A 13,153-nucleotide genomic window follows, 5' to 3' on the forward strand; every position below is an offset into this window, starting at 1 on the left:
TATATTTAGAGTTAGCAGAAACTGGAAAAGTCTATTTCTTTTTCTGTCAAAGATAAGGATGTATCAGTGAGATCCTCTGGGAAGCAGATACCGAGATGGAATTCCAAGAAAAAGAGCTTTGTAGGGGAAATACCTGTGAAAGGTAAAAGGGAGCAGAGCAGAGGTGGGCAAGCAGAGCCTGAGACTGAGATGTAGGTCTGTCATCTATGAAGAGAAAGAAAGAAAGAAGAATTGGGGAGGAGGAGTCTCAGATCACAGTGTAGCTCTGAGGGTCTTGGAGAAGCCAATGGTGAACCCCAGAGTGCAGATGGCCCATTCGCGGAGTCCTGCATGGGATAGGAAAGGCTGGGATCCAGGACCCCTGCCCCTGCCATGTTTAGTCATTGAGGGGCAACGTGACCTGTGCTCAAAGGCTGAGGTGAATCCTGAAGGTGCAGCAGCTGGAGGGTGTCTGCTCACTGTACTTGTCATAGCAAGCACTCCTGTGACTGCCACAGTAGTGTAAACAATAATTTGCTGGTAGTAAAGAATAAAGTGCTTGCAACAGTTTATTTTAGGAAAGTGCCATCCTGCCACACTCTGGGCTCTTTTGTTCAGATGCTTCTAATGGGAAACTGCTGCCATGGTGTTTTGTGTTTTTTTTTTTTTTTTTGCATCATTTAACTACTCTTGAAACCACATATTTTAGAGAAAATCTTCCAAACTTAGATTTGCTCAGGTTGAAGATGCCATTTTGGTTTCTGGAAGGATGATAATATTCCAATAGCTAAACTCTCTGCTCCTTTTGAGTCACAATTTGTTCATGCGTTCAATCAGCATTTACCACATGAGCAACATAAGCAAATATGAGCATGTAAAAGAGGCTGCTCCAAAAACTGCCTATATTTTAGATAATCTAGACTTTAGGATGCTTATGACATTTGTAGCAGATGATGGTGGGACTTTAATACAGGAGACAGATCCTAAATGGCTTTCCATGCTCTGCTACAGAATTTGCATTTTGCTCTGAAACTGATGAGAGCCACGTAAAGATTTTATGCATAGGAATTCCGTAGTTAAGTTCATGGCCTTGAAGGAATAATCTGGTGGCAAGGTGAAAGATAGGCAAGGCATATGAACAGAGACTAATTAGGAATTTCTAATGATAATCTAGAAGAGAAATCAGGACATAAACTAGGATATTTAAGAAGATTTGGTGATTAAATGGATGTAGAATGAACAGCAGAGGGAGAGGACAAGGTGACTTTATTTTGTGATCCAGTTCCTTGCTCCTCAAAAGGCTGTGGGCTGGAATCAGCCTCATCAGCACCTTCTGGGAGCTCATAAGCAAAGTTCAATGTCAGTACCCATTCCAGACTAACTGGATCAAAAAATGGCATTTTCAAAAAGACCCCCAAGTGGTTTGTGTGAGCATTAATGTTTGAGAAGCATTGGTCCATGGATGAAGTCAGTAAACTTTTTCTGTAATGGGCCCAATAATAAATAATTTAGACTGTGCATATATACAGTCTGTATTGCTACTACCCAACTTGCCCGTTGTAGCATAAAATCAGGCATAAACAACACTCAAATGAATGATTGTGTCTGTGTTCCAATAAAACTTTATTTATGGACACCATATTTTGAATTTCATAGAATTTCCAAATGACAAAATCTTATTCTTTTGATTTTTTACAACCGTTGAAAAGTATAAAACCATTCCAAGCTTGTGAGCTATACCAAAACTGGTGATAGGTCAGATTTGCTCCTGGGCCACTTTTGCTGACCCCTTGTCTTGGTGAATGAATGAGTGAAGGGGCCTCTCTGATAAGCTTCTCTGATAACCTCTGGTTCATGGAATTAGATTGTTGCTAATGAGTACAGAGAAAACCAGTTCTAGATATTTCACACCGTAGGCATTCAAGTAGTGTTTGATTGATACCATTGAAACAGAGGATTTAATTTTATTCATTAGACAGAAATTTCATGCAATATTATGGAAAATGTCTATTTTTATTTATACTAAGTAAAGAATTCTTTCAACACTGTATCAGATCTTAAACTGGGTTCAGGTAAAAGCAGAATACGTATGACTTAATTTATCACTGTTTCCATGTAGATGTTAGTCGTGATGCAATAATGTCTGTTCCTTTATTATTTTTTCTCTTCCACCTCACAGCTTTCTCCATCTCTGGTGAAAATAGCCAAGTGGTCATGATTGCCATTTCAGCGGCAGTAGCGATTATTCTCCTCACTGTTGTCATATATGTTTTGATTGGGAGGTGAGGTCACAATCTGTTTTACTATTTACTTTCATAATTGCTTGGTTTGCTGCCCCTGACTGCTGTTAAAATTTGAAGTGTTTTGACGAATAAGTGTTTTGCCACCACTTGTATTCTAGGTCCTTTTTCTCCTCCCTTTCTTTTTTTCTCCATCCTTAGTTTTGCTTTTCTGTTCTCCATTAAATTCCTGTCCCCACTCTCTAACACACACCACTTCTCTTCTCGCTTTTGACCCCACTCCTAGTTTTTACTTTCTTTTCCCAATTATCTCCTCACTCTTCAAATAACCCCAGATTTCCTTGACACTTTCTCACCCAGAACTCTGGTAACACTGCACAGTCCTAATCATTACCAATGGTGACTTTACCCTCCATTCTTTCTAACAGTAGTTGTTAAAAAATGCTATAAACACATTCTAAGGCCATTATAAAAACTGAACTGGAGGGGTCTGCACAGTAGGGAAGCAACTCTACATATCTCCTCATTAGGCAGCTTTCCAGGGTCTCCAGAGAAAAAGGCTTTCTATAGAGGATTTAGAAAATATGAAGCCATTAAACTTTCACTAAAGCATTTAATTGCTTGAGGAAAATGCTTTATTTTGTGTGCATTGCACACTCTGAGCATAGATAATTGTTTTAATATATTCTCCTTACGTATTCTCCTCTCTTGATTTACCTCTAGGTTCTGTGGCTATAACAAGTCAAAACATGGTGCAGATGAAAAAAGACTTCACTTTGGGAATGGGCATTGTAAGTTTCTAAACTTTGTTTTTTTTTTTTTTCATTTTGCCATTTCAGTTTTGGCAGTTGTTGATGTATAATTGGTAACTTCCCCTTGACAAAGAGAATTCAAAAGCAGTTTTATGGAAAAACTGAGTATATTCAATTTATTTTAGAAGGAGAAGGAAACGCATGGCTCTGTATTAAGTAATTTTTACATGGCTACATTTCAGCATACTTAAGCTAAAGTAAAGGGTAACCTGTGGTTTATACTCAAATAATGCACATGATGGGTAGTATGAAGTACAGTTAGCTCTGCCTGACTGAAAGGCAAAGCGTATCTTCAATTTCCTTGTTACTAGTCTAAATAGGAGACTTTCCTCATTCCTAACTGCCAAATAAATATAAACAACCTCTGTTTACATGAAGTGCCTTACTCCATTTTGTCAACCAACCAAGAAAGAGACTTTAAAATAAACTGTTTATATTGGAGTTACATGATATCCAACTCGTAATAAAGCCGGAACTTTCCCCCCACATTTTAATTTAGCCTTTGTAAAATATTTTTTAAAAGAAATACACTTTTAAGAAACAAAGTGTTTACAACTAACAAAAAGACAATTTTTTTTTAATCCTGGCGAAACAAATCATCCCAAGTGTATTGCTTTTCCAAACGATAGCTCAGCTTAGGGTGGCAATTACTAATCAGTGACCTTAAACGGAATAGAATGTTCTCATGGAAATTAATACAAAGACTACACCTCATGCTCATGTGCTTTAAAATAATCTCAATATAACCAATGTAGTGTGGTAAGCATTACTTTCTTTAGCATACACCATTGCCTTCCAAAATTATTTTCAAACCAACATGATACTTTGTATCAGTCATTGGATTGCCATCTAAAAATGTAGCTTTAGTTGTAACTCAAACATGCAGGGAGCATACAGTAGCTTGAAAAAAAACAGTCCATTCCTGGAACAATTCCCTTAGGGGTGAGGGATAAAAACTTACCTGTGAGGTGCCATGTACTCTACTCTAGTGATGGGCACATAAAAGCCCTGATTTTGGCATTATTCAATTCATCCATCTAAGAAAGTCAGTTGTATCCTCTTAATATTTTGAAATATAAAAAAAGAATGCCTTCCAAAATGTAAATTCACATGAGATGGAAACAGTACAAGATTTTGCAGAAGGATTGTTTTTTTCCTCCCATTATAGAGTTAATATAAAATAATTCACAAAAAAAGCCGAAGTACTACCTTCCTAATGTCAACATCACATCAGTCCAGATTATTTAGGATAATGATTCAAAAGTCTAAAAAGAATGCATGGACAAGTTATAGTATATTTGTTTTCGTTTTTTCCAATGGGTCCAGAAAACACTTAAGTTATAATCTCCACACACAAATTAGTCAGAACAATGACATTCTCGTGGATTAAGTTGCTCTTAGTTTGAGTTGGACAATTGATGTCAATATTGGCTTTAGTGCAAGACTACGTTGATTGGATTTTTTTGTAGGAATTGTAAGTCTTATGAATTTGGAGCTTTGATAAATTTTTGTGTGCCAGTTGCAAGCAGGTTCCTGTATCATCCCCGTCTGTTTTGCTGTTGGCTTTTATGGTGGAGTTTGTTGAAAGTTTAATTTTTATTTCAAATGTATAATATTCTTGTGATAGACAAACAAAAAAGAAATGCATTTTATCCTAGCTGCAAAGGCATAAAGTAACTTATATGCATGTCGTAAACTTTCTGCCTCTTAATACTACAGCTGGTTTATTTCAGACCATTTATTTGGTATTACTTTAAAAAGCTCTAGCTATGAACTATTCCCTCCAGCCTTGTTACAAATCCTATAATATTGCTTCAAAAGGAAAGAAATGTGTTTCACCTCCTAAGATCCTGTCCCCTTGCCCTTTCTGGCAGGGCCTTTTTACTTTTTGCTATCCTTAGGGCAACTCATGCTGGTAAAATGGAAATGTAAATTATTGTGTTTGCACAGAATGAGCTGTAAAGTAGTGCAGCTTAACACGTGTGCATGTGTTTATTATCTGGTTTTCATGACAGAGCCCAGTTACTCTGTATGTTGCCCTTAATTATTGGTGTGAAGGGATTATGTGCCTTGCAGCCTGAATCACCTGATTCCTGGAACCTCTGGGGTCAGCAGTTAAATATCAGCAGCCAAAGCTCCCACAGTGAACAGACCATTTTACTTGAGGTGGGGGTGGTGTTTATATTTGTAATTTTTCTCCCAAATGTCCTGTGGATGGAAAAGCAATTTATCTTATTTTAATTAAGAGCAATGAATATGATTGATTTGATTTTTATTTGGGGGTGATTATTTAATTTTCACATTATTTAGTAGTACATATATTCCCAAGGGCTTGGTGGTAGTGAAGAGTAATGCTAAAGCATACTTTCAATGCTTTTTAAAACCAGTGCTTATTTAAAAATATTTGAGACATTATTCCTAACAACTCATTTAAAAATCTTTGTAAATTCTGATGCCAGCAGATCTCCCCCAAATTGATTTTCTTAAATACAGCAAGATAAAGCATTTGTAATTGTTTATTTAAAAAAAATCAATTCTACATTATGTTTAAAGTATCGTTTTTTTCCTTGAAAAGAATTGCTAGGTTTTACCTTACTGTTACTAAGCAGAGGCAAATCAAAACTGGAAAATCATATATCATAGACACAATCTGGTGTGAGTCTTCATTAAAATGGAACTAAATTGACTAAATTAAAAGATTTCCAACAAGACTTGTCTCCTAACATATTTTAGTAACTCTATGGTAACTTACTTTTACAGTATTCTTTACTACAAAGCAAGAAAAATATGACAGCTTTCCTTAATCTGTTTCTTATTTTAAGGGTAAAGAGTTTTAGTAGTGATGATGTTAGAAGTCATTTTAGCATAATAATAAAATATAGCAGACTATTGTATTAATGGGTGACCCTGCCATCTGTGTTTTTAGGAAGGAATAATGTTATATGGCAAAAGCGTGCAACCTGATCTGTGAACTCAAAAGAAATGGACATTTCTGAGCCTAAATTCTACCACCAGGACACCTTTATGATATTAATAATTATAAGCATTCTCAACAAGGGAACTACTAATTAGGTCAATAATTTCTATCATTTACTGAGCATGACTTATGGAACAGGCTCTCATGCAAGTCATTTGAATAATAAGTTTCCTAGAGTTTTCTCTCTCAGAGGCCTAACTTGTTCTTTTTGCTGAGATATCCAAGTTAGAAAAACTCTAAAAGTGGAGCTCTCACTTCAAAAGCTACTCCACTCAAAGTTTACCCAAAGCAAGGCCTAAGACTTGAATTTTCCCATTTCTGTGGATGTTGACTTCCTCAATAGTGGTGTCTTTTCAAATTTTCCACACCCTGTCTCAGGCTGGAGAGCGGCTGTTCTTTTGTAGTAGCAGCAGGCAGAAGCAGGAATGATATCAGCCTTTCTTCTACATTCTCCATTTGTTCCCTCACCCCCCTGCCATTCCTATTGCGCTGTGTCAATGTCACCCAAGAAGTAGCTGAGGAAAATAGAGTTTTTACCTCCCCTCTCTCTGAGCCACTGTTTCTTTTATAACCCATTTATTCTTATGCCCATGTTTCTTTACTCAAAACCTCTGTGAAAGCTTCACAGGAACATAAATTAAAATGTATTGTGACCATGGGATTCATGAAGTTGTCTTGTAGTTCAATGAACTGATCATTTGTTAAAACAAACTGTGAAATCCTGGACTTGGCGTGATGTTCACAGTGTTAAAGACTTTCCAGAACTGCTGGCATCTACCGTCTTTACACCCATTTAATACAAACCACAAAACGAACTCAAGGAAATGTTTGGTCCATACAGAGTGTTCTATTTTGAAGTAATATGGGAAATGACAATGTCTGATTTTATTTGTTAGATTAGGAAAAAGAAAAAAAAAAACACTTCAATAGTTAATGTAATGGATGAAAAGAATATACCACAATTAAACATCCATGTTCCATGCTAAAGCAATGTTATCAATATTACAAAAATTAAAAGCAAAATCAATAATATTCATATACTATGTGAGTTAAGTTATAATTTTCTTTAACGTTAGAACATGTTTTTCTACTTTAATAACTCTAAGGACCCCCCTTTAAAAATTCAGTTTCTTTCATAGAAAGATAACTTATTGGAAGTTGCAAATTCTCTCTAATGTGAGTTATTTTTTCCAGCTGATAGGGATTTCATTAATATAAAATCAAATCCAAAATGATTCTTCTGAATCATTTGACTGTGATATTTTAATTATAGACTATCATTAAAATTTTCACCTTTGCTTAATAAACAAATATATTATGAAGGAGATTTATATTTAATAAATTAGCTCCTTAATACTATTACTAAACTCACAGACAATACTTATATCACATTTAATTATGTTGAAGAGCTATGCAATAAGATTTCAGCGCATTTATACTATATTGGTGTGTGTATAGTATATACATATATACACATACTAACAGTGTAAAGGAGAACTGTAATTGCACTAGGGGATTTTGATTGTGAATATTAATGAACGTAGTATAGCATCAGACAGAAGACATACCATTTTAGATCCTTTAATTAATTTATCTGTAATCACAGCAATTATCTAAGCTTATAAAAGTATTTTATATATACTTGGATTTATTGTCAGATATTACATTGTGATAGATATTTAGTAGTGTTTGTAGGATCATGAATATGTAATAGCACAATAGTGTTGACTCATTAGTGCTTACAAATAGTATCTCTAGGCCTACTCAACTCTGAACCATCTTCCTTCTTAAAAATCCCTTTTCTTGAATGTTCGCTTTCCTTCTAGTGTTTTTGCAGAGAAAATTCTTCTTTGTGGTTCTTCTTTATGTTTCATCATGGAGAACTTCTTTTCTTAAATTTCTCAACACTTAGTCCAATATCTCTGCCAGTTTCTATGGTACCACAGAATCAACTAAAGGCTGCACATCTTATTGGTGTTAGGACATTTTTTTAACCAATAATGTTATCTTAAAATTTGCTGAGAACAGTTATAAATCTAGCTAAAGTAATGCCTTTTTTCCTTTTCTTAAACAGTAAAACTTCCAGGTCTCAGGACTTACGTTGACCCACATACATATGAAGACCCTACCCAAGCAGTTCATGAGTTTGCCAAGGAATTGGATGCCACCAACATATCCATTGACAAAGTTGTTGGAGCAGGTAACCACCTCAGAAATCCTACTGCCCACCTAGTCCTGCATGCACATCACAAGTTCAAGACTGTGAATAAGAATATTACCTGAGATTGCTCAGTCTCTGAGGCCTATTATATTGCTATGGAAAGGGGAATTTTCTGATTTCATGATCAAAGGCAAGCAATAAATAAATGCGGCATTTAATGGATTGTAACGATTTCAAAGGTGCCAGACTTACAGACTCACAGACCATGGCTGACTTTTATTTATTGCATTTCAGAGGTGGCAGCAGCAACCACTCAATCTCCTCATGGCTACGCTGATCATGTGTTACAAAGCCTATTTGGCTAAATAGGGATAACGGGATAAAAGTGTGTCTCACTTTAGACAAGCCTGGTAATTGAAAATTTTGATTTTCAATTTTAGAATCTTCTTTGGAATTATGAAAACCAAATGACACAAGATAAAATCATAAGACATTTTATATGAATTTAATCACAACTATCTTGAGTGGATACTTTAAATAACATAAAGTGTTCCACTTTAACATTGGCTTAACTTCACATTTTCTTAATTTATTTATGTTAAAGCTGTGTTTATACTGTCCTCTCTTTGCTCTAGTCATTAATTTACTCAATCATAAGCTCATTACTACCTATGAAGCGATTATTATAGTAGTTGCATGTTTCCAAGAAAAAATTCAGATATTTGTGAAATGATAGTATTTGATACCCTTACACAGAAACACATGAACAGCCTTAAGATGTCCAGTAAGCATGAAGAGAAAACTACTATAAAAAAGTAAAATTGAACCATGCTCAACAATAGAGTTTTGCACCATCATCTCATCCTTCAGTGCTTCTCTTAAACGCAAACTAGGTGTGTTGATGCAGGAATTAGAGGAAAGATTGAGAAATTAACTCATTGAATTATGCATCACATTTTCTGCAAGTACTATATTTATATATTTATGACTGATGCTTCTTTACAAAATGTGCATATAATTTTCTGTTTCCTTTTCTATACACCAAAGCAGTATTTAAAATTCAAGCAGTAGTTAGTATTCGAACAGGACGATCTGAGTAATTCGTATTATCTAAATAAGATGACAATTTACTGAAGCTTCTCTTTAATTTTCTTAATGTCTTATCCATCTAAAACTCACATGTGTGGGTAATATTAAACTATGAAACTGTGTTAATAGCAGGAAAATAGAGCAGCTACTTCTTTTTCACAGTCTAAGACTTGAAAGTCTACACATTTACTGTACCTCTGTGGTAATCCAGTGCCAAAACAGGTAGATATTGTTAACGCTGTTTCCTTTGTACAGTGCTGCTTTGCGAACAGCTGCACGACGCAGAGAGTTTTTGTTTGGCAGGTTGTATTGTTTCCCCATAAGAGCACACTTTTCTCCGGCGTGGAAACTGTAGTAGCAAATGCAACATAAGGACTTTGCATACACAGCTGGAGAATCTGACAAGAGGAGGAAAAGGCTACAAGAGGAGGAAAAGGCTGCATACATTGCCTTGATTAGGCTTCAGAAGGTGGTCATTACCAAGAAAGAATATGAAATCCGTACTTTGTTAACTACTAATTTTTCAAACATTTTTGTTTTGTAAGATTTAAAATATGTACAAAGTAGATGAAATAGTATACTATAATGATCCTGCATTTACTCATTTTTACAATAGCTTCAATAACAACAAATGCTACCCTTGTTTCATACATATACTTACCTACTTCCCACATCCTTTTAAATTTTTTAATATAATGTAATGCTATTCATAAAATTTAATAATTATGCTAAATTGATTAGCAACTATCTTCCATTGTTAGAAAAGCTAACCTTTCAACCAATGATATAACATTCATAATCAATGAAATTAATGGAATGATTCTGTCTTTCTCCTCTCTCTCTCTCTCTCGGCTAATTCTTTAATTTTCTGCCAGAGATTTTATATAAATTAATAGATGTAAGAGAAACTCTAATTTATGCATTGAATTATCAGAATTATACCTACATTTCAAATAATAAAATTAAAATTCAGTAGCGAATGAACTTTCTCAAAGAAGAAAAATTCTATTAATGAGGAATTCATCACTAAAATTCCTATTTTTATCTTTCAATCCAATGATTCTTTCAAAGATTAAACATTAGAAATTTCTGAAGAAATAAGTATTTATTAAGCCCTTAATTTATGGTAGGCATTCACATGATATTTGATTTTATTAGCCTTTTTAGATAGATATTTCCATTTCAGCACACAAGAAAGCAAAAACTGAGAGTTTAAATGGCCATGGTCATACCAAAATGGGAAACCAAAATTTGAATCTTGTAGTTTCCAACTTCAGACCCCATACTGGACACTGGAGATTATAATATGCCTTCTTCATAGAATTTTTGTAAGGGTTAAATTAGATAATTCCTGTCAAGCACTTCGTTGGCAAACAAGCATTGGGCTTGTCTTACTAAAACAGAGGGAGAGGGGGCTTTGAGACCAGTGTAGGGGAAGGCTCATTCTACTTCAGTACACACAGATTTTATTCCTCTACTTTAAATGAAATTAAAGTAAGACATTTTATTTTGAGCAACTTTTACATTGTATATCTTAAATCAGAATACAATGCATATTCTCATAAAGTATGCATATTTCAAAAGCAAATAAAAACTGCTGCCCTTATTAGATTAAAAGAAATCAAGATCTGGTAGTTTATACACAGAAATAACAGAATCTAAATTTTCTTTCTTATGAGTACAAAGTTAATTGAATAAGACAATATAAAACTTGGCTAGATGGAAAGATTGAGATTTGTGTTTTCCCAGTCTTTTTAAACTTTTTCAACAGTTATATTAAATTATTATAAAGAGAATTGAATTAATATTTTGCATTTCTATGTCTTGTAAAATGTATTGAAGACCATTTCTAGCATTTTCTGATGAAATAAACATTACTAAATTTTGTGATTTTTAAAAATTAGCATTAATCTGTTTTTATGAATTTTGAAGGTAGTTATATATGTACATGTACATGTATCCAAGTTTCCCACTTGAAATTTGAACTTTCTCCCTTGATCTCTCTTGTAAGGTACTCTTACAAAATGTACTTTATAAATGCTGACTGGACTGTTATCACCATAATCATTTCTTACATTAACATAGCATTTGGCATTTTACAAAGCACTTTTATATTCATTTATCAGTTTGATCTAAACAGAAACTCTTGAGAGGTAGATGGATAATTTATCCTTCTTAAGAGAGATCTGAACTCAGAGAGATACATAGTGACTAACACTTAGTTGACACTTACTATGTGTCTGGCACTTTTGCAAGTACTTTATATACATTAATTTTTTTAACTGCACAACAGCCTTATGAGGTAAACACAATTGTTGTCCCCATGTTATAGATAAGGAATCAGAGGCACACAGAGGTTAAGCTACTCCCTTAAAATCACACATGTAACACAGGATAGAGGCAGAATTAGACACTATGCAATTTGGTTCCAGGATCCGTGCTCTCTACCACAGCTTTCTACTATCCCTGCTATAAACTGACAGGTAACATGCCACTTAGAATATGTGGTGATGACATTTGAATTGAAAACATTATCCATGATACCATGTTGACACATGATAATGACAGAACTTTCATTCAGAAGATTAGTTTATTATGGGTGTCTCTTTATGGTTTGCCCAAACTTAATGTTCCCACAAAGCAAACTGGAGCTCTCTGGCAATGTTCAGAAAACACCGTATGAGGAGAGAAATTCTTACTCTTGGTTACAAATTCTAAGAATTATTTGCATTCCTCATAACGTCTCTTCTTTTAACACTCTCCCACATTTATAATGACATATTCTCCTTTGGAGTTAGCAAGATCAATGAACTTTCTCAAGTTCTGCTTCTTAATTCTCTGTATAGCCTAAGGAACATTATAGGTGTAGATATCATTATTTGCATTACATTTCCTCAGAAATAAACTGCTCTTGCCTTGTTCACCATTATATCTTTGTGTGCTTCACACTGTCTGCCATACTGTTACCAGTTGATGAGTATTTGTTAAATAAATGCATGAATATCTGCTTTTGAACTTTAAGTGATGTTGCCAAGTTACAGAAAAAGACATTGGCAACAAACAAAAACAGTGGCAAGACTGGATACCTGGGGAAGAGTTAGGTCCTAGGGAAGTTAAAGTTTCCTGGAGAAAGGCAAGCCATTTGTCGTCATGTTGTTAGTAAATGGGACAACTGCTACTTTTGTGAGTCCAACCACTTATTTGGACGCAAAAATAGAGTAGAATCACATCACTTCTCTCTGGCTTTCATATAGGGAAGGAAGCTCATAGAAAACTCATAGTGAGAAAGTTGGACCAAGAATGTTATTTCATTCCATCAAGAGCCAAAAATATTAACCATGTAATTAATCCTAGAATATATCAGAAAAAATTATCATTTAATATTAACCATTCTTTAATGTGGTACAAAACAGATCTAATAATCCGCACAACATTAGAAGTGCTGTGCACAAGAAACATTCTGTGGCACTACTCTGTGGCAATCTTTAGGGCAGTGTGGGGACGGAGAAGTAAATGTAGAAGGGCCTCTTCTTGAAGGAAGCTCAAAATCCAATGAAAGAGTGATGGTAAATCTTCTCAGTAACAATGCATACTGAAGGTAGTGCCCATACTAGTTCTAGACAATTTTATATCAATTTGGCTAGAATATTTAAAAGTAAGCAATACTCCATATTCAACAAATTCTGGATTAATTGCACATTTAAGACAAATTTTTATTGAAGACATTAAGTCTAAGAAAATAGTTCTATAGTAAATCCTTAGATAAGCCATACTATGTTTTATTTGATACTTGTTGTTTTCCTCCCAGAAGCCCAAAGAACTTTATAGCCATTATGTCAGTAATGCAACACACCAATACTCCAATAACATAAATTGATAGCAGATGCTTTCATTC

At 34.5% G+C, this 13,153-nt stretch overlaps 1 protein-coding gene across 2 annotated transcripts in view; it reads left to right on the plus strand.

The window, feature by feature from the left end:
• Positions 1–13,153, plus strand: part of EPHA3 (EPH receptor A3) — a 326,476-nt gene that overhangs the window by 260,424 nt on the left and 52,899 nt on the right. For both annotated transcript variants that reach the window (XM_069472465.1, XM_069472466.1), the window contains exons 8-10: positions 2,159–2,261; positions 2,943–3,010; positions 8,083–8,208. In XM_069472465.1, coding sequence (XP_069328566.1) covers positions 2,159–2,261; positions 2,943–3,010; positions 8,083–8,208 — 297 coding nt within the window. The remainder of the gene's footprint in view (positions 1–2,158; positions 2,262–2,942; positions 3,011–8,082; positions 8,209–13,153) is intronic.

This window comes from Eulemur rufifrons, chromosome 7 (genome assembly GCF_041146395.1).
Source record: "Eulemur rufifrons isolate Redbay chromosome 7, OSU_ERuf_1, whole genome shotgun sequence".
Taxonomy (NCBI): domain Eukaryota; kingdom Metazoa; phylum Chordata; class Mammalia; order Primates; family Lemuridae; genus Eulemur; species Eulemur rufifrons.